This window comes from Sphaerodactylus townsendi, linkage group LG13 (genome assembly GCF_021028975.2).
Source record: "Sphaerodactylus townsendi isolate TG3544 linkage group LG13, MPM_Stown_v2.3, whole genome shotgun sequence".
Lineage (NCBI taxonomy): Eukaryota > Metazoa > Chordata > Lepidosauria > Squamata > Sphaerodactylidae > Sphaerodactylus > Sphaerodactylus townsendi.
In genome coordinates this window covers 2,883,758-2,907,494 of record NC_059437.1, presented here as the reverse complement: position 1 = coordinate 2,907,494, position 23,737 = coordinate 2,883,758, and the positions used below count along the sequence as shown (strand labels likewise).

The window sequence follows — 23,737 nt, the reverse complement described above, 5'->3', positions numbered from 1 at the left end:
GCCTAACAGCCAGCTACTTCCAATGGGACAATGAATACTATGAACAGGCCGATGGGGCAGCCATGGGAAGCCCCCTCAGCCCAGTGATAGCCAATTTTTACATGGAACATTTTGAGAAACAAGCCCTCAAAACAGCACCCAGGAAAACCGCAACTTGGTTCCGATTTGCGGATGACACTTTAACAATCTGGAGCCATGGTGAGGAGGAACTGCCGAACTTTCTGGACCACCTTAACCAGTGGTAGGATTCAAATAACTTAACAACAGGTTCTGGTGGTGGGAATTCAAATAATTTAACAACTGATCAACCACAAGCATCATTTTAACAGCCGGTTCTGCCGAAGTGGTGCGAACCTGCTGAATCCCACCACTAACCTTAACAGCATCCACCCAAACATCCAATTTACCATGGAAACTGAAAAAAGAAGGAAAACTGCCTTTTCTAGATGGTGAAGGTTTCCAGGAGAACTCTCACCCATTACAACCACAAAAAAGAAACCCTGAAACAATAAAATCCAACATTATTATTATTATTATTATTATTTATTATATTTATAAACCGCCCTCCCCCGAAGGGCAACATTTACAACATAGCAAAAATAAACCACTACCTTCCCAGTAGTTCGCAACAACATTGCAGTTACCTTAACAAGGTGTTAAGGGCTTATACAAACCAAGGTAGCCTTGGTCTGGTAGCCTTGTCTCCTCCAACTAAATGAGCTCTGCAGCCTTCTCCTGCTTTGAGTCTCCACCCCTTACTGGGTCAACCCATTCTGACCATGGGGGTTAAATCGACACTGGTTAACTTCTACCCCAAGTTTGTGAAGTTGTGCCATAACCCCTGCCCTGGGCTTATGCCACCCTTTTGGGTATCCATTCAGCCCCATGAAGGGCTTTCCAGCCGCAGGGAGGATTTTTACTTCCCCCCCCCCCCACTTCCTCGTGCCTCTGGAAAGCCCACTGGAGGCAGCACAGTCTTTGCCACACAGCCTCTGGCCTCTGCGGGACATCTGGATTGCGCCAACAAGATCTTTTGGGTCTAACCTTTCGAGAGTCCCAAGTTCTTTTTGTCAGACTCGAGTCTGATTCTTCAGTCAGAGATCTGCATTCCTACTTGTGGGATGATGAAGGGAGTTTTGACCCTCAAAGTCTAATACCCTGAAACTCTTTTTGGTCTGTGAGGTGCTACTGGACTCAGACTTCAGAGCATTACAGAAGCAAGCAGTTGTAATTCTTTTTTCCAATGCAGCAGCTTCAGGAGGAGGAGTTTGGATTTATATCCCCCCTTTCTCTCCTGTAGGAGACTCAAAGGGGCTGACAATCTCCTTGCCCTTCCCCCCTCACAACAAACACCCTGTGAGGTAGGTGGGGCTGAGAGCTCCGAGAAGCTGTGATTAGCCCAAGGTCATTCAGCTGGCATGTGTGGGAGTGCACAGGCTAATCTGAATTCCCCAGAGAAGCCTCCACGGCTCAGGCGGCAGAGCTGGGAATCAAACCCGGTCCCTCCAGATTAGATACACGAGCTCTTAACCTCCTACGCCACTGCTGCTTCAGGATCTCCAATAAGGGATTAATCCAAAGAGCACCTCTTGTTTTCCATTATTTTTTTAAATTACTCCCCAGAAATTCTACCCTGTGACTTACCTGGACCAAATGGTAATTATAAACTTGGATGGGTTATGACCAGAGCAAGATGTAATTCTTCCCCCTCAGCTTTTAAACCAAGGTCGTTTTTCTAATATCGCTCATCTTGAACGACGCTGCCGTTCTGTCTCCATATACCAGACTCTCTTGCTCATGTTTTGCTTTACTGCCCTAAACATAATAATCGTAGATCTGACCTGGTTACATTATTTCCTACAGGATTTGCGTCTCTTCCAGACAAAATAAAAATGATTAAGTTACTGAATAATCCTGAGGTAGAAATATCCGAAGCTGTAGCCACATTCTTCATATGTGTTTTGCATGCCTTGTAATAATGGTCGATTAACTGCATCTTTATTTAGTTTTAACCATTTTGGCTTTTTCCCCCTAATGCCTATTTAAAGATCTGTGAAATCTGAAATCCAAAGAGCACAGAGTTGCAGATACTCGACTGCAAGACAAAGGGAAAGTAGGAGGGCTTGGCACCTTGGTCAGAAGGAGCGGGCGCCTCCTGAGAGAGTGGCATTACCCTGCTTAGCTGTTTGTGTGCGTGCATAAATGCATAATGCTTGACCACCATCTTGTGCTTGAAGGGGTGAATTACACTCCCAGCAGTGCTTTCCATATTGTTTGTAAACAGCAAAGCAAAAATCTTTGTACAGTCTCTGGGAATGCCAGCCTAGGGCCTGGGGACCCCCCAGAATTACAGCTCATCTGGTGATACAGATTCCTTTGGAGCAGAAGTCTACAACCTGCGGCTCTCCAGATGTTCATGGACTACAATTGGCCAATTGGCCATGCTGGCAGAGGCTGAGGGGATTTGTAGTCCATGAACAGGGCAAGCACCTCAAAAGGAGCACCCCAAAGGGCAGGGCGCTCCTGTGGCCGCGTGCGCGAGAGGCTGCCGCACTGCCTTCTGGGGCGCTACCGGGAGTGCCCCAGAAAGCAAAATCGGGACAGGTACAAGACCAACGGGACGCAGGACAGATTGGTGTAAGGCGGGACTGTCCCACCAAAAGCGGGACGTCTGGTCACCTTAGTATAATACCACAGATCCCAAATACCACAGATTCCAAAGCATCCATTTTGTCCAAGGGTTACTGATCTCTGTAGTCTGGGGATGAGCTGCAATTCTAGGGGATCCCCGGGTCCCCCCTGGAGGCTGGCATCCCAACTGTCTGGCCAAATGCCGGTCTACAAAACAATAAAAGCACCACGTTCTGCAACCCCTTTGCCAGGCACTCCTCAGGTCTCCAGGGGAAAAAATCTCTTGCCAACTACTTGCCCCAGTTTTGAGACCCAGCCCCAAATACAGAAACATCCAGAGGCGTTCCTCCCATTGGGCAAAGTGGGCAGTTGCCCTGGGCACCACCTTGTGGGGGGGCGCAAGAACTGCAGGTTCGTCTGTGGGATTTTTAATATTTTCAGTGTTTTGACGTTTTTGGCCTGCAGAGGGCGCAGTTTTTAGGCTAGCACACCAAAACTTCAGGGATTTTTTCGGGAGACTCTCCTGATGATATCACTCAGGTTTGGTGAGGTTTGGTTCAGGGAGTCAAAAGTTATGAACTCCCAAAGGGAGTGCCTCATCCCCCATTGTTTCCAATGGGAGCTAATAGGAGATGGGGGCTACACCTTTGAGGGTCGATAACTTTGGACCCCCTGAGCCAAACTTCACCAAACCTGGGTGGAATCATGAGTAGGGTCTCATGAAGATACTCTGAAATTTTGGTGCTGCTATCTTAATAATTTAACCCCTGACAGCAGGCACCCCCTGACAGCAGGCATTTCCCCAGATTTTCCTTTTAAATCCACCTCCTTCCTGCCAATGCTTGTTTTCTTTATTTCTTTTATTCTCTCAATGCCTAATAAAGGTTATTATTACTATTATTAAATCCACCCCCTTCGGCATGGATTTAAAGGGAGAATCTGAGGTCCCCAGTTTAAACATTGAAAGTGATGCTGTTTCAGGGTGGGAGATAATCCACCCCAAAACAGAATCACTTTCAATGTTGTTTAAACTTGTTTAACCAGATTCTCCCTTTCAGGTGGATTTAGAAGGAGAATCTGGGCTCCCTAGTTCAAACACCATCAAAAATAATGCTGTTTGGGGGTGGAGTCCAGCATCACTTGTTTAAACTAGGGAGCCCAGGTTTTCCTTTTAAATCCACCTTAAAGGGAGATTGAAAGTAATGCTGTTTCCCCTGGATACAACACCATAAAATGTTTTCATAGCAGTAATAAAACATTTTGAAAGCATTTTTAAAATGTTTTCCAAAAAATATTTCTGCTGTGTTCAGATTTGTGAGTTGGGGCATGTTCTATAATGTGATGGTGACTTTGAAACGACCTGGTGGAAAAAAAATTTGTTTGGTCACGGTGGGGGAGGGTGGCTGCCCATGGGGGGGCATCAAACTCAGGTTTTGTCCAGGGCTCCAGTTTGCCTAGGTACGCCACTGGAAACATCCCTGACAAATGAAAGCCCAGGAATTCGTCATATTGCAGTCTAAACTGTGACATCTCGGGAACTTTTTAAAAAGCAATTTTGACGAATTGCTCCAGTTGACTGTGGGAGATAGCCCAGACAAAGTGCAGCCCATTAAAATAAGGCACAGTCCTTTGCTTCTTTTTCATCTTCAAGGCTCAGGATCAGACAGAGTGAGAAAATGGCAGCCGGGTAGTTCAAAGGACTTGGTTCCAACCTTGAAGTGTTTAAGTGGAGCCTAGCCTCTTTCAAAATGTTAATTGAAACAGAGTGTGCTCTGAACGGACCTACTCCCGCCTTTTCATGTGCCCCTTAGGCTTAGCAACAACCCGAGGGATAGCTACAGAAAATGGCGCCCAGGGCAATTAGACTATTAATATCATGCATGGGTCACAGCTTCCAGATTCAACCAAAAATATTCACAACGAAAAAACACAGCTTTCGCATCAACCTGAAGTAACCCACTTGTGAAGCAAAAACAAATCGGTCTGTTAATGGGAAGAGGGAGAGAAGAAAACCAGGTTCTTATTTGCTAGGCCAAATTTCTGAGAACTGTGGCAATAAGCAATGTTTTTCTTGTGGTGTTTAACTAATCCCCATTTTATTCAATGGGAAACATCGGAACAGATGTTTACATACACATACAAGTCGAATTTTTCGGCACATTTTTTGTGCTGAAAAAGCTACCCTCGACTTATACGTGAGTGAGGTGTATTTTTAAAAATATGTTAGGGTTTTTACTTTGCTGGCTGCCATGGGGCGCAGTTTTTAGGCTGGCGGCAGCAAAATTTCAGGGTATCATCAGGTGACACTCCTGATGATACCAGCCAGGTTTGGTGAAATTTGGTTCTGGGGGTCCATTGGGAGCTGATAGTAGATGGGGCTACATTTTGAGGGTTGAGAACCACTGCCCAAGAGTAATTGTGATCATTCCTTCCGCAGGATGCAGTGGCGTAGCGCCAAGGGGATGGCGGGGATGTGTGTGACACATCGGGCATGCGCTGGTGCAGGGGCATTCCGGGGGTGTTCCGGGGCATGGTGGGGACATGGCTTGCCCTGGGCGTCGTTCCCCCTCGCTCTGGCCCTGCCAGCATGTAAATGGCCACCACAGTCCAGCTATCAGCAGGAGACTGGCAAGGAGGGGAAAGACTCCTGACCCATCTCAGGCCTCCCAACCCCCTTCTGGTCAGTTAAGTCCCTATGCAAGCCCAAGGGTGTCTGTAGCGTCCTGGTGGCGGAAAGTGTCATTAAGTTGTAGCCAACTTCGGATGATTCCATAGGATTTCAAAGGCAGGAGACAACCAGTTTGCTGTTGCCTTTCCCTGCATAACGGCCTGGTATTCTTTGGCAGCCTCCCAAACAAGTCCTTACCAGGGATGATTCTCCTTGGCTTCCAAGATCTGATAACATCGGGCTAACCTGGACCACCCTGGTCAGGGTCTGAAAGTATTTCAGCAAGAAAAGTTGTGTAGAAGTGTCAAGTTCAAACCTCAATTTAAATTATTTTAGGTAGCAGGTACTGGTGAATGGTTGTTACTGTTCCGAATAGACAATTAGGACTTGTCATGCCCCCAGATAAGCTCTTATTATTTTCTTATTAAGCATCAGTTGTCCCTATAGCTAGTATGGGTTTAGTAGTTAGGGAACTGTAGCTAGACCCTGTCCCTTTAAGAAATCCCCCTAGAGGGAACTGTAGTTAGACCCTGTCCTTTTAAGAAATCCCCCTAGAGGCAGTCTTTCTTTCATTACCCAGTAGTCCCCCTGTTTAGCTCAGTCTGAGGTGCCAGTGGAGTTGGAAGGCTGCAATATCTCTTACGTTTATGGTGAATAGCTTATGGTGTATAGAGAGTATACATTCAAGGTGTTAACAGAAAGTAGAATCCAGATAGAGGACACTGAAGGAACCAAGAGGAAGCACAAAGTGGACTTTCTTGGAAGAAGTCAAGAAAGAATAAAAGTCTCAAGCTTCAAGTTGTTCCAGTCAAGCAAGTACTTTATTTTAGTTAGACCCTGGGGGGAATTAGGGACTCAGTTCTTCTAGCAATAAACCTATTTTTAACTGTTAAACCTTGCTTGTGAATCTCCCACTCTGTGCTCCCGGGGCTCTCTAGAAAGTACAGGGCAAGCACCCGGAGACTGTTTTAATTTTCAAGTGAACAGAAATAGTATTGATTATAATAAGGTGTCTGCCCTGCTGCAGGGGCGAATGTCATGTGCAGTAAGATTTCCTTGTATGGGTGTAGTGCCTTGAGCTCCGCTTTCACTTTCCATTCTCCCTGCGGCAACTTTGTTTCAAATTCAAGCACTTGTACCATATTAGATCTATCAAAATAATGATAGATGTAATACAAGAATGTTGAAACAACAAGGCTTTTCTCCTGCGGCGGCAGCAGTGGCAGGAAGTATGTGGGTTTGCGTGGAGGGGAAAGGGAGAGAATCTCTGCTCCAGGACATGGTTCCCGTCTTCAGCACAGCAGCATGTAGTCCAGGGAATTGCTTTGTCTCTTTCGTGGGGGGATGGGGTTGTTTCTGGAAAGGGGTCACACATCGGCATCTAGATTTAAAAGGCTTTAACTAAGCCAGCTATCTTGAGGCTACAGGGTGTAATGAGATCGGTGCTTTTCAGAGTGATTTGATGGGCAGAGTTAAGAGAACCAGGAAAAGCAGGCCCAGGAGAGTTCAGCACACAAGCTGCCCAGCAAGAAGAGTGCCTCCACTTGTGTAAACCGAGAAATGCGATGAGACCCCACTGCAAGCCTACTGGGCAGTGAAGAACACCGAGGTAAGCATCCCATGCATAATGAGCCTAAGGGTTCTCAGCTTCCAGGTGGGGCACAGAAATCTCCTGGAATTACAACTGATCTGACTGCAGAGGTCAATTTCCCTGGAGTAATTGCATATCCTTGAACTCCCTCCCCTCAGCAAACCCTGCCTTCCCTGACTCCACCCTCCAGCTGTCCGGGCCCTGCGGGATCTCGGTGAATTCCGCAGGGCCTGTAAGACCGAGTTGTTCCGCCGGGCCTTTGGAGCAACCAGCCGCTGAGTGTGGCGCCCCTGTTCGATTACATCAAGACTACATCCTCCTATGGAGGAGTCCGGTTGCTCCCTAGGGGAGGGTTTTGAAGGAGAGGATTTACAGGGTGCCTTTTATTTATTTGTTTGTTTATTTATTCATTCATTCATTCTTTGGATTTTTATACCGCCCTATCCCCTAGGGGCTCCGGGCGGTGTACAACATATAGACATAATACAGTCATAAAATAGCTAAAACCTTTAAAAACAGCGATAGAAACAATAAAAGACTGAGTATAGCAAATATAATAAATATAGGTATAAGTGGCGTCCGACAACCCCATTTTCAAAATCCTCTCCCAAGGGGGAGGGGCGGCAGGTCCCGTTAGATGACAGAGGCCCAGGTGTAAGGGGCCAAGAAAAGAGAAAAGGGAAGGGATATTATTATGATATTACCGCTGTTTTAATGTAATCTAGTATATTTTAATGTTGGAGCTTTATAGGTCGTTGTTGTTTTAATTGCATGGTTTGCCTTCTTTTTTTGTTTCCAGGCTAATTTGTTGTACATCACCCGGTTTCCCTTGGGGATGGGGCGGTATAGGAAATCGAAATAATAAATAAAATAAAATAAATAAATTTCCAGGGATTTACCAAAATGGAGTTGGCAACTTCCTGGAAAAGACAGGCTTAACACCTGACTTCATTGGACTGGTGATGTGTGTGAAGACCCAACTCTCAGCCAAAGATGTGATGGAGAGGTCACCTGCAAAGGCGCTTTGGGGCGTGATTCAGCTCCAAGCTGCAGGTCACGATGCAAGCAGTGTAGCTTCGCCTTTACTGTGCGGTTCCTGCGATCAGAGATGGCTTGGTTCCTACTCTTGGTTCCAGTCATGAAAATAGCATAGGCAGGAAGGCAAACGCCCCCCCTCTTTTTCCACGGCACTGCAGAGCAGAATTGGGCCCCAGAGAGCATTGGCAGGTGAGGCTCCCATTGTTCAGGGTAACCATGAACTGGTGCATGGAATCACTGACCTTAGATGAAACTATAGATCAGCGATGGCGAACCTTCCCGAGACCGAGTGCCCAAATTGCAACCCAAAACCCACTTATTTATCGCAAAGTGCCAACACAGCAATTTAACCTGAATACTGATGTTTTAATTTAGAAAAAAACAGTTGGCTCAGAGGCGTGCGTTACTCAGGAGTAAGCTTGGTGGTCGTCGGTGGCTTTGCTTTGAAGCAACCGTGCAATTCTTCCAACGGGTGAATCACGACCCTAGGAGGGTTTACTCAGAAGCAAGCCCCATTGCCAGCAACCGAGCTTACTCCCAGATAAAGGATTGCGCTTTTGTTCTTTGCATGAAAATCAGTGGGGTTTAACAGCGCTTAACAGGGTTACCTACACTGCTTCCCAAAAACTTGCTTAGGTTTAATACTAATAATCAAGCCCAGCGGCCCAGGCCAGCGTAGATGGGGGGGGGCACTCTGTTTGCATGTGCCCACAGAGAGGGCTCTGAGTGCCACCTCTGGCACTGGTGCCATAGGTTCGCCATCACTACTATAGATTGACTTGGTATGTGCTGTAGCTTCCAGTGAGAATAGTCTATATTCCTGATGAGCTTTGAGTATGTAGCATTCTCTCCCCGAATTCAGCTCAGAACTGCTGTAGCAATTTATTCTAAAATAGACTGCTTCCTGAGGAGAGAACTGTAATTAAAGCCGTCTTTCTTCACAACGCCAAATTTCCACATTAAATTAAGTCAGCTGCATACTGTCAGCGCTGAGGTTGAATTTCTGTTCAGTGAGCACTGAATTAAAGAATGATGAATCCCTCAAAACGTGCCGTCAAATGGACTGTGACTTCCAGTCGTAAATCTCAAGTCTCCCCTTGATATGAAACATCAATTCCAGTTGCTTTTCTTTTTTGTCAACTTCTCACATTCATGATGGAAGCAATGCCGTTGTTTCCACGTAGAATTTTGGAGTTGGGGATTATTTTTATTTACTTATCAAGAGGCAGATATTCAGCTTGCTTATCAGAATATTATTACACCATTTGACAGGGGGAATAATCAGAAAAGCAGCAGTGTAGGGGTTGAGAGCAGGTGTACTCTAATCTGGAGGCACTGGGTTTGATTCTCCGCTCTGCCGCTTGAGCTGTGGAGGCTTATCTGGGGAATTCAGATTAGCCTGGGCGCTCCCACACACGCCAGCTGGGTGACCTTGGGCTAGTCACAGTTCTTCTGAGCTCTCTCAGCCCCACCTACCTCACAGGGTGATTGTTGTGAGGGGGGAAGGGAAAGGAGATTGTCAGCCCCTTTGAGTCTCCTTGCAGGAGAAAGGGGGGAGATAAATCATCATCTTCTTCTTCTTCTTCACTTCATAGATCCAGCAGTTAGCCTATCATTCATATGCCATGAAAAGCCTAGATTTTTAATTTTTATTATTTATTTACTTTAACAAAGGCATGTAGAAGCTCCTGTTCCAGTGTATGGATAGCTCTGATAGGCAAGTGACCATCAAATTCTTGAGAATGGGAAGGGGTAGAGATATAGGCCTTTTGTTTGGGTTTGGTCTCTTCAGGTCACTTGCACCTTCCCTATGAGAGGCTGCAGCGTTTGGGACTCTTTAGTTTGGAGAGGAGACGTCTGAGGGGGATATGATTGAAGTCTATAAAATTATGCATGGGGTAGAAAATGTTGACAGAGAGAAATTTTTCTCTCTTTCTCACAATACTAGAACCAGGGGGCATTCATTGAAAATGCTGGGGGGAAGAATTAGGACTAATAAAAGGAAACACTTCTTCACGCAACGTGTGATTGGTGTTTGGAATATGCTGTTACAGGAGGTGGTGATGGCCACTAACCTGGATAGCTTTAAAAGGGGCTTGGACAGATTTATGGAGAAGTCGATTTATGGCTACCAATCTTGATCCTCCTTGATCTGAGATTGCAAATGCCTTAGCAGACAAGGTGCTCGGGAGCAGCAGCCGCAGAAGGCCATTGCTTTCACCTCCTGCATGTGAGCTCCCAAAGGCACCTGGTGGGCCACTGCGAGTAGCAGAGAGCTGGACTAGATGGACTCTGGTCTGATCCAGCTGGCTTGTTCTTATGTTCTTATGTCAAGTGTACATTACCTCCAGGTTAGATTCTCAATTGTGCCTGTGTCTCCCGCTCTTCGGAACTCACCGCGCCTCAGATCAGAGAAGCCCCAGGTTTCCAAAGACTGCCTAGGGAAAACGGAGTAGAGTGGTATGCATTTTGCTTGCTTTGGCTTTTCCACTCCTCTCTGTCTTCCCTGCCCACACAGGAGCAGTTTTGTCAGCATTCCCAGGGGATCAAACGGGGCTCCTTTTTGTATTTTTTGAATTTAAACATTTTCAATTTATCTCAGGAGCAACAGATCAAAGTTATAGTCATTTCAAAAAAATCATAAACTGGCAGCAACCCACCACCCAAACGCAAAAACGTTCCCCTCAGGGGGCAGGCAAAATGGCAGCTAGACTGGAGGCAAGAAACAGTGAACCTCTTTGCGTGTAAACAAGGAATCGTGGAGACACCCCACTGTGAAACACACAGCCAAGCGGAAAACTGTAAGTGTGCAAAGGGCCGTAAAGGTCTTTTCTGTGTGGAAAAGTTTAATTATGACAAAGTGTCCAAATTTTTTATTACCTTCACAGCCTCCTTCTTTGCTGGAAAAGCTGTGGGGTGTGACAAACTAGGATGGGAAAGATCTGGGTTAAAATTTGTACTTATCCATACAGCTCACGTGGTAACCTTGGGCGGGTTACGATCTCCAACCTACCACACAGGTTTGTCCAACTTACCTGTCCAACCTACCTCACAGTTTGTCTGTGAGGAGAAAAGAGAGGAGAAAACCAAGTAAACTGCCCTGGGGAAAGGATGAGGTTAAAAATATGATTACAGCAGGTGTGGCCAACCTATTTTCCTCCAGATGTTCATGGACTACGGTTCCCATCCGCCCCTGCCAGCATGGCCATGGTGCTCCAGATGTTCATGGACTATGATTCCCATCAGCCCCTACCAGCATGGCCAATTGACCATGCTGGCAGGGGCTGGTGGGAATTGTAGTTTATGAACATCTGGAGCAACATAGGTTGGCCACCCCTGGATTACAGTATGAAGTCACAGAGTCTTAGTCAAGAAAACACCAAACCGGGAAGAAAAACTTTACTGACAACCTTGGTTAAAAGAAGGGATATGCCAATATTCAGTCTTGAAACAGACAAACATGTACTGAACACAAAAGGATATAAAAACTGTTGGGGGAGGTTTTTTTTTTTAAAAAAAAACCCACAAATACTGTCTTTATTTAAAATATGGCAGCAGTTTGAACCAGTACTCCGAAAAGCCAAGGCAACTGCCCATTTCAAAGGATGCCTCTAAAATCTAGTTGACCCCAAAGCTAAGAATGCCCTTGAAATCCAACAAGCCGGCATCTGCTGATAGGTCTGAGCTGGTTTGGAAATGCCTTTGAACACTGCTAAGCTCTGCAGCTGGAAGTATGATGTGCAGATTGGGACTTCGCTAATCTACATTGCTACAGACAGTGCTGAAGATCTCTGCACATGAACTGGGATAGAAGAAGAAGAAGAAGAAGAAGAAGAAGAAGAAGAAGAAGAAGAAGAAGAAGAAGAAGAAGAAGAAGAAGAAGAAGAAGAAGAAGAAGAAGAAGAAGAAGAACAAGAACAAGAACAAGAAGAAGAAGAACAAGAACAAGAACAAGAAGAACAAGAACAAGAACAAGAACAAGAAGAACAAGAACAAGAACAAGAAGAAGAGGAGGAGGAGGAGGAGGAAGAAGAAGAGGAGGAGGAGGAGGAGGAGGAGTTTGGATTTACATCCCCCCTTTCTCTCCTGTAGGAGGCTCCAAGGGGCTTACAATCTCCTTGCCCTTCCCCCCTCACAACAAACACCCTGTGAGGTAGGTGGGGCTGAGAGAGCTCCGAGAAGCTGTGACTAGCCCAAGGTCACCCAGCTGGCGTGGGTGGGAGTGCACAGGCTAATCTGAATTCTGTGAGAAGCTCTCCACAGCTCAGCGTAGTGCAGAGCTGGGAATCAAACCCAGTTCCTCCAGATTAGATACACGAAGCTCTATCCTCCTACGCCATAGGTTTCAACTTCCAGATAAAGCAGGATTATGGACTAGCATCCCCTGCCAGCAGAATAATGCACTTTCATGCTGGCAGGGGATGCTGGGAACTGTAGTCCATAACATCTGGAGGGCCGTGAGTTTGACACCTATGCCACTGCTGTGAAATGCATTTCTTCAAATGGATAAAAGCTGCCTTTTCTGTATAAAATGTCCTTAGTCAGTCACGGGATACTGGGACAGATTCTACTCCACAGAATTCAAAAAGCTGAAAGGCTGAACTACGCCATGGTCCCACCCTCGGCTTTTATCTACCTACAAAGAAACCAATCAAAGACTAGTCAGGAATCAGGATCAAAGGAAAAACCTTGTGCTTACATCACACGAAACAGAAACAAAGCTTCAGGCACGCTCGTCTTGGTGTCCCAACAAATTTTTACAGTTCTACCAGAAAAAAGGGCTGGGGGAGGTCTGATAGGGTCACCAGCTTCCTTGGCAAGTGCTGATTTCCCCCCCTTTTCATTCATCTTGTTTCCTCTTGGGCTTCTTGGGATTCCGAGACCGGCTTTTCGCTTTGCACAGCGGGCAAATGGGCGCGTTCCGGTGGATCTGCTGATGGCACGACAAGCAAGCCTGGAAGGTGACCAAAGCATCCCAATTAGTAACCACGTTTCCACGCATGACAAAGACAGCCGGTGGCTTTGCCTGAGTGGGGCCGCAGAGTCCCCAGACAATACTCATGGAACACATTTTATACTATTGTCCAAAATACAACGCACAGAGAGAAGCCCTATTACCATCCATAAGGGGTAAAAAACCGTCCAAAATATCAATGGTAACATTACTAAATAGTAATGATCCTGATATGCTTGGGAGATTAGCCAGCTACTTGTTAAAGGTCATGTACCTAAGAGATGTGTAATTTTATGAATGGAACTTCCCCGAAATGAATGGAAGTTCCCCGAAAATAAGGCAGGGTCTTATATTAATTTTTGCTCCAAAGGATGCTGCTAGGGCTTACTTCAGGATACCTTATTTTTTTATGCCTCCAACTTCATCGCGACCAGATCAGCTGCTCTCGGGAATCGGTAACTAGGCTTATTTTTGAGTAGGGTTTATATTTCAAGCATCCTCCAAAAATCCTGAAAAATCATGCTAGGGCTTATTTTCAGGGAAACAGGGTCGATAGGTACAGACTGCAGTGAGGATGTATCTGCTATTGGGATATGACATAGAAACAGGTGAGCTAGAAAGATCAGATTGTCACTTGGTGTCACAACTGTTAGCTTGTTCCAAACTGTGGCTTGTTCTTGGCTCTATGGCTCATTCCGCACAAGCAGAATAATGCACTTTCAAACTGCTTTCAGTGCTCTTGAAGTCAAAGCGGAATGGCAAAATCCACTTCTGCAAACAGCTGCAGTAGCGGCTTCAGCAACCATTATTTTAAGGAAGGGCCTATGAGCAGAGGGCGAAGGGCTGAGGTGGGAGCAAGCCTGAAGGCTTCCTGGCTCAGTGTCCTCCCAAATAACAGGGCTGTGTTCCTGGGATCAACCTCGAAGGCATGTGTTTGCCAACAAACAGTCCGAATGGGACTCTGCCCTGCAAGGCCATACCTTCATAGGCGGAGGCTGTTGTCTGAACGTGGCCGTCTGTCTGGTGTCCTGTTTCCTGGCCACCTGCAGCTGTTGTGCCGCCGCCGCAGCCGCAGCCAGAGACTCCGGGATGGGAGGTTCCTGTGGGTTCGCTCGCCATTCCGCCGCTTTCAAAAGTAACCAGGACAAAAGAAGACAGACAGACACCAATAACCGCTATGATCACAGCTGTCTTTTGATCCTGGGCAGGGTGGGATCCAGCCGTAACAGGTTCCCATGGTGGTGGATTCAACCGTGGCATAGCCGCCTACGGGCTGGGCGATATGACAGGGGTGGGTCAAGTATCCCGGGGTGGGGCATCTGGCTGGGTTCGTGGCAAAGACGAAGTCACTGGGCGCCGTCCTTGGGCAGGAAATGAATGCACGCAGGCTACAGGCTGCCACGCACACCGGTGCACCTCCTGCTAGACTGCTTCAAGTTCTGGCGCCGCTTACTGCTGAGAGTGAGGGGAGTAGCCATGTAAAAATCACGTGGCAAAATCACCAATTAGTAACCCCCTCTCGGCACACACAAATAATTAGTAACCTACTCTCGGGAACCTGTGAGAACCTGCTGGATCCCACCTCTGATCCTGGGGCTTTTTAGAAGGCATAACTACTACGAATAGGACTAACATACAGGTAGCAAATTATACATACGAACACACCGCCAGTCCTACTGCTACAATCATATACATGCATACAAAAAAATCCTGTGTTAAACTAAACCATTTACTCAGTGAAGGAAAAGTAGTAAAGGTGACCCAATTATCTAAGACGGTGTGAACATACAAAACATTCCACTCTACAACTGTATACAACGCAATTAAGAATCAAAAATCCCTTGGTAACAGTCCTTGCTGCAATCATAGAGAACTTCAGTAATCTTGTACTGCTTCTCCTTCCTTCATTTTGTGCAGGCCTTGATTGGTCGAGGGCAACCAAGGAACAATAGCAAAACCAGAGGATAACTCACATGTAGGCAGCAGGGTTCAGTCCATGGTTCTCCAGATAGCCTGATGGACCATACTCCCCACTAGCCTCTCTGCCAGCATGGCCAAGTGGTAGGGCTCATGGGAATTGTAGTCTATGAACATCTGGAGGGCCATAGTCTGAAGACCCCTGGCATAAAGCGACAGGAGGCTTCGCCAGCACAGAAAGCCCACAAGTTTCACACGAAACACTGAGAATCAAAAAAAATGCAAAGCCAACGCTTCTAACATCTCAACACTGCTGGGGGGTTCTGGAATTTGACAAACCTCCTGCAGTGGTCCAAAAGGTCCTCCAAAAGGATCTGCCAGAAGTAGCCACTTGTCTCCTGTGCCCCATGAGCTCTGCAATGGATTATTCATGCCTGGAACTCCCTCCTAGAAAAACTCCCTGATGCCACTGGCTCACCCGCTTTCTTCAAGCCCCAACTCAACACTTGTCTTTCTCCCGTCAGGTACCTGGCTTCACCCTTCAGTCTTCACCCCCAACGGAGGACCAAGCTACACAATGCACACAAGTACAATGAACAACTACCTGGAATGAGCGGGAGTGGAGAAACAGCGAGGGGAAGGAAGCCAACACTGTTCTCCATCTGTTGCCTGTTCCAAATTACCCCCTTTCCTCCTGCCTTCACAAAGGATTTCAGGAGAGCGCACCCTACCCCCCCCAAAAACCCCTCTGAGCAGGTGTAACTGTATGTCCTTGTCTTAATTCCTTGTTTGTGCTTTCAGTATCAAGGAGGGGAGGCAATAGCAAGAAAGCACAAACAATAAAATTAAGACAAAGAAATATAGGAAATTGATCAAATACAAGGAAACTGATCAAACACTAAGACAAAGAAGTACAACTATAAACATCTTGCAGCAGAGCGCCATTCCTTATCCTGTAAACCTAAGAACATTTAATCTTCAAATAATTTATTTATTTATTTATTTATTCATTCATTCATTCATTCATTCATTCATTCATTCATTCATTCATTCATTCATTCATTCATTCATTCATTCATTCATTCATTCATTCATTCCACTTTTATACCGCCCTCCCCCAAAGGGCTCAAAATTACTTTGGAAACTAATGTATTGTTTTTACAAGGACAAGCAGAGCTTTTTGAGCACAGTATCTTAGAAACATACCACATCTCTTGGCATTCATTACATAGATGTGTAAATTCCAAAGTATTGTATGTGTAACTAAATTTTAAAAAATCCAGAAAACTCTGGAAGTGACATCAAGCTGCCTTCAGAATCACTTGAAACTCTATGATAAAACCATAGTAATGGTATGACATAGCTAAATAAAAAGAGATCCAGGAAACCTTGGAAGTGACATCAGGTAGCTCTAGGAATCGGTGGAAATGCTGAGATAAAACCATGGTAATGGTATGATTAGCATAGTTTATAAAGAGATCTGGGAAAAGCTGGAAGTGACATTGGGAAGGTTAAGGAAGTGGAAACTCTATGATAAAGTCATGGTAATTGTATGATTAGCACAGCTTGTTAAGAGAGATCTGGGAAAAGCTGGAAGTGACATCAGGTAGGTCTAGGAATCAGTGAAAATTCTATGATAAAACCATCAGAACAGTATGAAATGCGTAGCTGAACATAAAGAGATTCTGAGTCCTTCGGAACTTGTAGCATCATGGGGCAACCAAAACTCACTTTTCCGATGTGAAGCTACACACATACACTGGCATTTTCCCTTGGTTAAAGCCAGCTCTCCCACCCCACCCGGCCCAAACCAAATTGCTCTGCTTACTCAAGAGAGAGCTTCTCTTCCTCCTCACACAAGTCTGGCAACCTCTGCAAGCCCAGCGGCCATCTCCAAGGCGTTCATACACGCGGTTCTTCAGTAGAGGCTTGTGAACTCCCATGCAGGCGTATGGGTGGATTCCAGGAGCTTGTTGAGGTCGTTCTCCGACTGCTTGATCGTGTTTTCCATCTAGAGCCAGGAGGAAGCAGGCGTTCTTCAGCAGGTGAGATAAACAACTTTCCTGACAGCACAGAAAGACTGTAAAATGGTCGACCAAACATTGCAGAGGGATGGGAGCCTCCCATTTTTAGTAGGGAAAAGAAGTGGACCTCTGTGACAGGAAGCCTTTGAGATCCTGGAGAAGGCTTGTTAGGCAGTTTAGGATTTACCCTCATTCTCACACATGACATGCCCAAGGAGCACCTCGTCACAGAACAAACGTTCATCTATTGTGAGTCCAGCGACCTGTCACACACATGAAGCTGCCTCACACTGGAAGAGTTGGTTTTTATACCCTGTTTTTCTCCCCCTTTAAGGGGTCTCAAAGTGGCTTACAATTGCCTTCCCTTTCTCTCCCCATAATAGGTACCTTGTGAGGTAGGTGGGGCTGAGGGAGTTCTGAGCCAACTGTGACTGGCCCAAGGTTTCATAATTTGACTCTTGTGCCAAGACAACCTGTTCTCCGACTACATTATTAATCCCATGCGAGCATGGAATTATGGCAGCATGTCTTCGTCTGCTGATTAATCCCACCCAGAGGAGATTCTTGGCTACTGCAAGATGTAATGTGCTGCCATCAGCTCTGCTGGAGGGAAGATTTAAGAATATGGAATGTTCTAAAAGAGTCTGTTCATGTGATATGACTACGGTTGAAACACTTGGCCATTCTCTGTTTCTATGCCCTAAATACAATAAGATAATGCGATAGAAATACATGAATCTCCATTTTCTTGCAATGTTCTCTCAGTGGCATAAGCAAGTGTTATAAGATACCCAATCTCCTGAACAGCTCTGATGTGCTCTTTGTGAAACTGTTGCAAATTTTATACTGGAAATTAGTAGTTTTAACTGCATTTCTTAACCTTGTATTGTTTTAAAATGTTGTCCTGTTTTATATGTCAATAAAGGCTTGTGTTGTGTTGTTGTTGACTGGCCCAAGGTCACCCAACAGGCTTCATTTAGAAGAAAAGGAAAACCCAGTTTTCCATGTGGCGGAATGGGCTTGCTTTGCGTATTCAACACCCCAAGTCTCTCCCAGTGCTTGCCAACTTTTCCTGGGGAGGGCTCGCTTTGCTCTAGGTAACCCGCTGCCACCACCTGACCAAGAGGAATTGCCTCGGCTGAGGAAGGTCAAGGGGTTCCCTTGGTGCAGTTCAATGTAGCAAAATGTAAAGTGATGCATTATAGGGGCAAAAAATCCAAACTTCACATACACGCCACAGGGGTCCAGTGCTATCAGTCACAGACCAGGGAAAGGGATTTAGGCCGCCTTAGTTGATAGTTCCATGGGGATGTCAACTCCGAAATGCACGCAGCTGTGAAAAAAGGCAAACTCTATGCTGGGGGATCATTTAGGAAAGGAATTGAGAATAATAAAACTGCAAAGATTGTCATGCCCTTATATAAAGCATTATCGTGCGTGCGACTGCGACTTGGAGTACTTGTGATCAGTTCTGGTTGCCCACATCTCCAAAAAAAAAGGGATATTGAAGAGATAGAAAAAAATGCAGAGAAGGGCAACCTTGAGGATGATTGAAGGATTTGGGAGCACCTTCCTTAGGAGGAGAAGGCTGCAACGCTTGGGGACTCTTTAGTTTGGGAGAGGAGACGCGTCTGAGTGGGGATATGGATTAGAAGAATCTAAGTGAAATTATGCATGGGGTAGAAAATGTTGACAGAGAGACATTTTCTCTCTTTCTCACAATACTAGAACCAGGGGCATTCATTGAAAATGCTGGGGGGAAGAATTAGGACTAATAAAAGGAAACACTTCTTCACGCAACGTGTGATTTGAGGTGTTTGGAATATGCTGCCACAGGAGGTGGTGATGGCTACTAACCTGGATAGCTTAAAAAGGGCTTGGACAGATTTATGGAGGAGAAGTCGATCTATGGCTACCAATCTTGATCCTCCTTGATCTCAGATTGCAAATGCCTTAGCAGACCAGGTGCTCAGGAGCAGCAGCAGCAGAAGGCCATTGCTTTCACATCCTGCCTGTGAGCTCCCAAAGGCACCTGGTGGGCCACTGCGAGTAGCAGAATGCTGGACTAGATGGACTCTGGTCTGATCCAGCAGGCTAGTTTTTATGTTCTTATGTTCCCCAACTTCCTTTCCAACCGTGAGGCCTCTGCCTCAGTTTCCCTTGGTTCCCCTCTCCTGGGGTCCCACAGGGAGGTCTGGAGGTCCCGGAGGACAAGCTGCTTTGCCCGTTGCCAGCCTTCCTCCCCCCTCCTAATTAGATAGTGCATCCAAGACAGTGGGGCATTCGTGGTACAGAGAACCGTTCTCCACGTCTAAGGTTTAAAAGTATTTATTAAAAATAAAAATGGTTACCAGTATATTTTAGCACAGCACCAGATTGAGCAAGGGTTTCCAAAGCAAAGGAGATATAAACACAAATCCCCTGCCCCTATCTCTTAACATTCCCTAGCAAGCAGTTGTTGAAAATAGGGTAGGCCAGTGGTGGTGAACCTTTGGCACTCCAGATGTTATGGACTACAATTCCCATCAGCCCCTGACAGCATGGCCAATTGGCCATGGGAATTGTAGCCAATTGGCCATGCTGTCAGGGGCTGATGGGAATTGTAGTCCATAACATCTGGAGTGCCAAAGGTTCGCCACCACGGGGGTAGGCCCCTAAAGCTTAGAAGTTTGCAAAGAATTCTCATTACCTGGCAGGCTGAGTGAGCTCCCTGGATGAGCACATGGTCCAAAAATGACTGCTGCCTTCACAGCCAAGGCAAGAGGTCTGCTTCCCAGCAGAAGGAGAAAGAAAAAGAGACCTCGCCCCCCCCCCCCAAATACTGAGATTGGCCCCCCCTTCCTGCTAACAACTAGGGATTGGAAGTGTGGGAGGGGTGGGGACTGGGGAGGTGAGGTGAGTCATATCATGTGTGCCATGATGTCTCCACTTCCAGGAAAACCCAGAAGTGCTGTTGGGTAGCTCTGAGATCTCTGGAAGCTTCTATAATTTTACTGTAGAGTTTCCAGCCATTCCTAGAGCTACTCAATGTCACATCTGGATTTCCCCAGAAAGAATGTAAGCAGCACACATGATGCCAACTTTTATTTTATAAGAATTCTCCCACCAGTGCTTGAACAGGATGGGAAAAGGGTGGGCAACATGGGTTGCTGTAGGGGAAGCTTCTTGCCATAGCAGGAGTGCTGTAGCAACCCTGCTAACAGCTGTGACTAAATACTGCCTGCTAAAGGCCATCAAACACTAAGCACAGGATCATAAGAACATAAGAAAGAGCCTGCTGGATCAGACCAGAGTCCATCTTAGTCCAGTGATGGTGAACCTTTTGAGACCGAGTGCCCAAACTGCATCCCAAAACCCACTTTATTTATCGCAGAAGTGCCAACGACGGCAATTTAACCTGAATACTGGAGGTTTTAGTATAGAAAAAATGGTTGGCTCCAAGGTTGCATGTTACTCAGGGAGTAAAGCTTGGTAGTCGGTGGCTTTATATGCTCTGAAGCAACTCCTGCAAATCCTCTATTCAACTGTGGTGAATCATGACCCTAGGAGGGTTTTACTCAGAAGCAAGCCCCATTGCCAGCAAACCCAGGCTTACTCCCAGGTAAAAAAGGATCATGGCTTTAGTTCTTCACCCACTTATGAAAATCAGTAGGGTTTAATAGCTTAACAGGGTTACCTACATTGCTTCCCCAAAACTAGGGTCTTTAAAGTTTTAATGCTAATAATCTCCCTAGAGAATAATTACACTATTATCACATGATCTTGAACTCTGTGTGTGCGTGCCCACAGAGAGGAGGCCTCCTGAAGGTGTACACCTCTGGCACCCGTGCCCATAGGTTCACCACCACTGATCTAGTCCAGCATTCGGCTACACAGAGGCTTTGGGAGCTCACATTGCAGGATGTAGAAAGCAATGGCCTTCTGCTGCTGCTGCTATTCCCGAGCACCTGGTCTGCTAAGGCATTTTGCAATCTCAGATCAAGGAGGATCAAGATGCGACTTCTCCTCCATAAATCTGTCCAAGCCCTTTTTTAAAGCTAATCCAGGCTAGTGGTACATGCACCACCTCCATCGCGACAGCATTATCTCCAAACACCAATCACGTGTTGCATATGAAGAAGTGTTTTCCTCTCTCATTGAGTCCCTCATTCTTCCCCCCAGCATTTTCATAATGGATGCCCCCTGATTCTGAATAGGATCTGCCTGTTCAGACCAGGCATTGAAGACTAGGAGCTAAGCACAGGATCGGACCTCCTGCACATAAAAGCCACCCCATGAACATTTATTTTCCCCAATCTTTACGCGTGTCACTTACCATTGATGTCAGCATGGATCGACGCCTTAGTTCCTCTACATGGGCCATCTTCTCTTGCAGCAGCAAGTCCATCTCCCCAAGGCTTATATTCCTTCAGGTGCCTCTCCTCCGACTCCAGGGCCTCGAATTCGGCCTTCAAGCGGGCCTTGATCTTCTCCATCTGCAGCGTCTTATTTCTGCAGCAGTGACAAAAGCACAGAAAAAGATGAAAAGAAGAAGAAGAAGAGTTTGGATTTCTATCCCCCCTTTCTCTCCTGCAGGAGACTCAAAGGGGCTGACAATCTCCTTGCCCTTCCCCCCTCCCAACAAACACCCTGTGAGGTAGGTGGGGCTGAGAGAGCTCCGAGAAGCTGTGACTAGCCCAAGTTCACCCAGCTGGCGTGTGTGGGAGTGTTCAGGCTAATCTGAATTCCCCAGAGAAGCCTCCACAACTCAGGCAGCAGAGCTGGGAATCAAACCCGGTTCCTCCAGATTAGATACATGAGCTCTTAACCTCCTACGCCACTGCTGCTCCCAGGGGTGCCGGGGTGCCAGGGTGCCAAGGGGCAGATGACAGGGGATGGAGGAGAACGAAGCCCAGCTGGGAATGGCTTGCAAGGCACTGACCACAACAAAAATGGAGAACAAGACAATCTGGAGAACTGCCCCAAGTAGGATAATATGAAATTTAGAGGTCTTCCGGAAGGCTGTACATATTAATTTTGTTTGACTGACTTCATTTCTACCTTGCATATCTTCCTAACAGAGACCCCAAAGGGGCTTACATCATTCCCTTCTCCCTTTTATCTTCACGTCAGCTCCTTAAGGCAGGTTAGGCTAAAAGTGTGTGGAACATGGGAACACAGTGGGAATCCTGCCTCACTGGCTCTGGCTCTTGATTTTGAAGCTCCTCATAGAAAGGAAACACCGAGAGACTGACAGGACAAGCCCAAGCCAACCTGCACCTTTTGAAGCCAATGAGTGTCAAAGGGTATAGTTTTGCTAAAGACTATACTGTCAGAGATCTCATAGGTAACTTTAAAACAGAAACTATTCTATGGGAAAAGCTGGCAGAAGGATGATGGGAACTGTAGTCCATAACATCTGGAGGGGCACGAGTTTGACGCTAAAGAGAAACAACACTTTGCTCCAGTACTGCAGACTGTGACAAGCTCCATTACAGAGTATGACGTGAACACAATATATTGAAGGGCGTTACATTAAAATTAACAGGGTGCTATCTGGTCTGCGTGGGAGAGTAAATGATCCCAGCTGCTAAATTGAGCAGACTGCCTTTGAGGAATGCCCGTTGTTTTAATAAAAACATAGAGTTGAAAGAGACCCCGAGGGCCATCAAGTCCAACCCCCTGCTATGCATGAACACACAATCAAAGCACTCCTGACTTTTTTGTTCATCAAGCCTCTGTTTAAACACGCCTCCAAAGGAGGAGACTCCACCACACTCGAAGGGCGTGAATTCCACTGTCGAACAGCCCTGATGGTCAGGAAGTTCTTCCTACTGTTTAGGCGGCATCTCTTTTCCTGCACCTTGAATCCCATTACTCTGTGTCCTAATCTCTGAGGCAGCAGAAACAAAGCTTGCTCCCTCTTCGACATGACATCCCTTCAAATATTTTAAGAAGAAAGAATAAAGAGTATGGATTAATATCCCCCCTTTCTCTCCTGCGGGAGACTCAAAGGGGCCTGGCTCCTTGCCCTTCCTCCCTCACAACAAACACCCTGTGAAGTGGGGTGGGAGCTGAGAAAACTCCGAGAAGCTGTGACTAGCCCAAGGTCACCCAGCTGGCGTGTGTGGGAGTGCACAGGCTAATCTGAAGTCCCCAGAGAAGCCTCCCACAGCTCAGGCTGACAGAGCTGGGAATCAAACCCGGTTCCTCCAGATTAGATACATGAGCTCTTAACCTCCTACGCCACTGCTGCTCCCTTAACATGGCTATCAAGGTCCCCCCTGAACCCTCGCTTCTCCAAACTAAACATCCCCAGCTCTCTAAAGCCTCTCTTAAGTAGGGGCTTAAGTAGGATACCGATTCATCAGGTTTGCCATAAGTTGAAGCAACAGATGGCACTTAACATCTCCTAAACACATTCTCTCTCATCTTCTTTAATAGCAAATTCCTCCCTCCATCTTGTAGAGGTCCGCTGTGTGAGGAGTCTGTTCCCTTAACAAACCCCTTCAGCTTACAAGAAGGATTTGGCTTATGCTGACTACCTTGCAAATATGAGCGTGTCTCCCCCTTACAGATTCTTTCTGTCTCTTGCAAGGGGATCCTACATTTTCCAAAGTCATTTTAGTACAGCAAACAATTGTACATGAACATTCTGCTACTAAGAAAGTGCTATATGGACTCTCGACATACTCTAAGCATCTCCAAAGCTTAAGTTCCACCATTTGATTTGTGCTGGGAAACTTCAAATGCTCTCTGGCTGGCTGGAATCCTACACCGCGAGAGCTCACTGAGAGTAGCAGAGCGAGCAGGATGGGGCTGCAGATGGAGAATCAAAGGTTTCATCCCCCCCTTGGAGACATGAAGCTGCCCTCTCCTAAGTCAGATCATCCATCCATCCATCCATCCATCCATCCATCCATCCATCCATCCAT

At 46.4% G+C, this 23,737-nt stretch overlaps 1 protein-coding gene across 1 annotated transcript in view; it reads right to left on the bottom strand.

The window, feature by feature from the left end:
- Nucleotides 1-12,597: 12,597 nt before the first annotated feature.
- The window catches only part of LOC125442917 (zinc finger C4H2 domain-containing protein-like), a 41,754-nt gene continuing 30,614 nt past the window's right edge, over nucleotides 12,598-23,737 (bottom strand). Inside the window, exons 4-6 of the mRNA XM_048514703.1 lie at nucleotides 21,139-21,314; nucleotides 13,863-14,008; nucleotides 12,598-12,882 (exon numbers count right to left, since the gene is read on the bottom strand). Coding sequence (XP_048370660.1) covers nucleotides 12,769-12,882; nucleotides 13,863-14,008; nucleotides 21,139-21,314 — 436 coding nt within the window. The 3' untranslated portion in view covers nucleotides 12,598-12,768. The remainder of the gene's footprint in view (nucleotides 12,883-13,862; nucleotides 14,009-21,138; nucleotides 21,315-23,737) is intronic.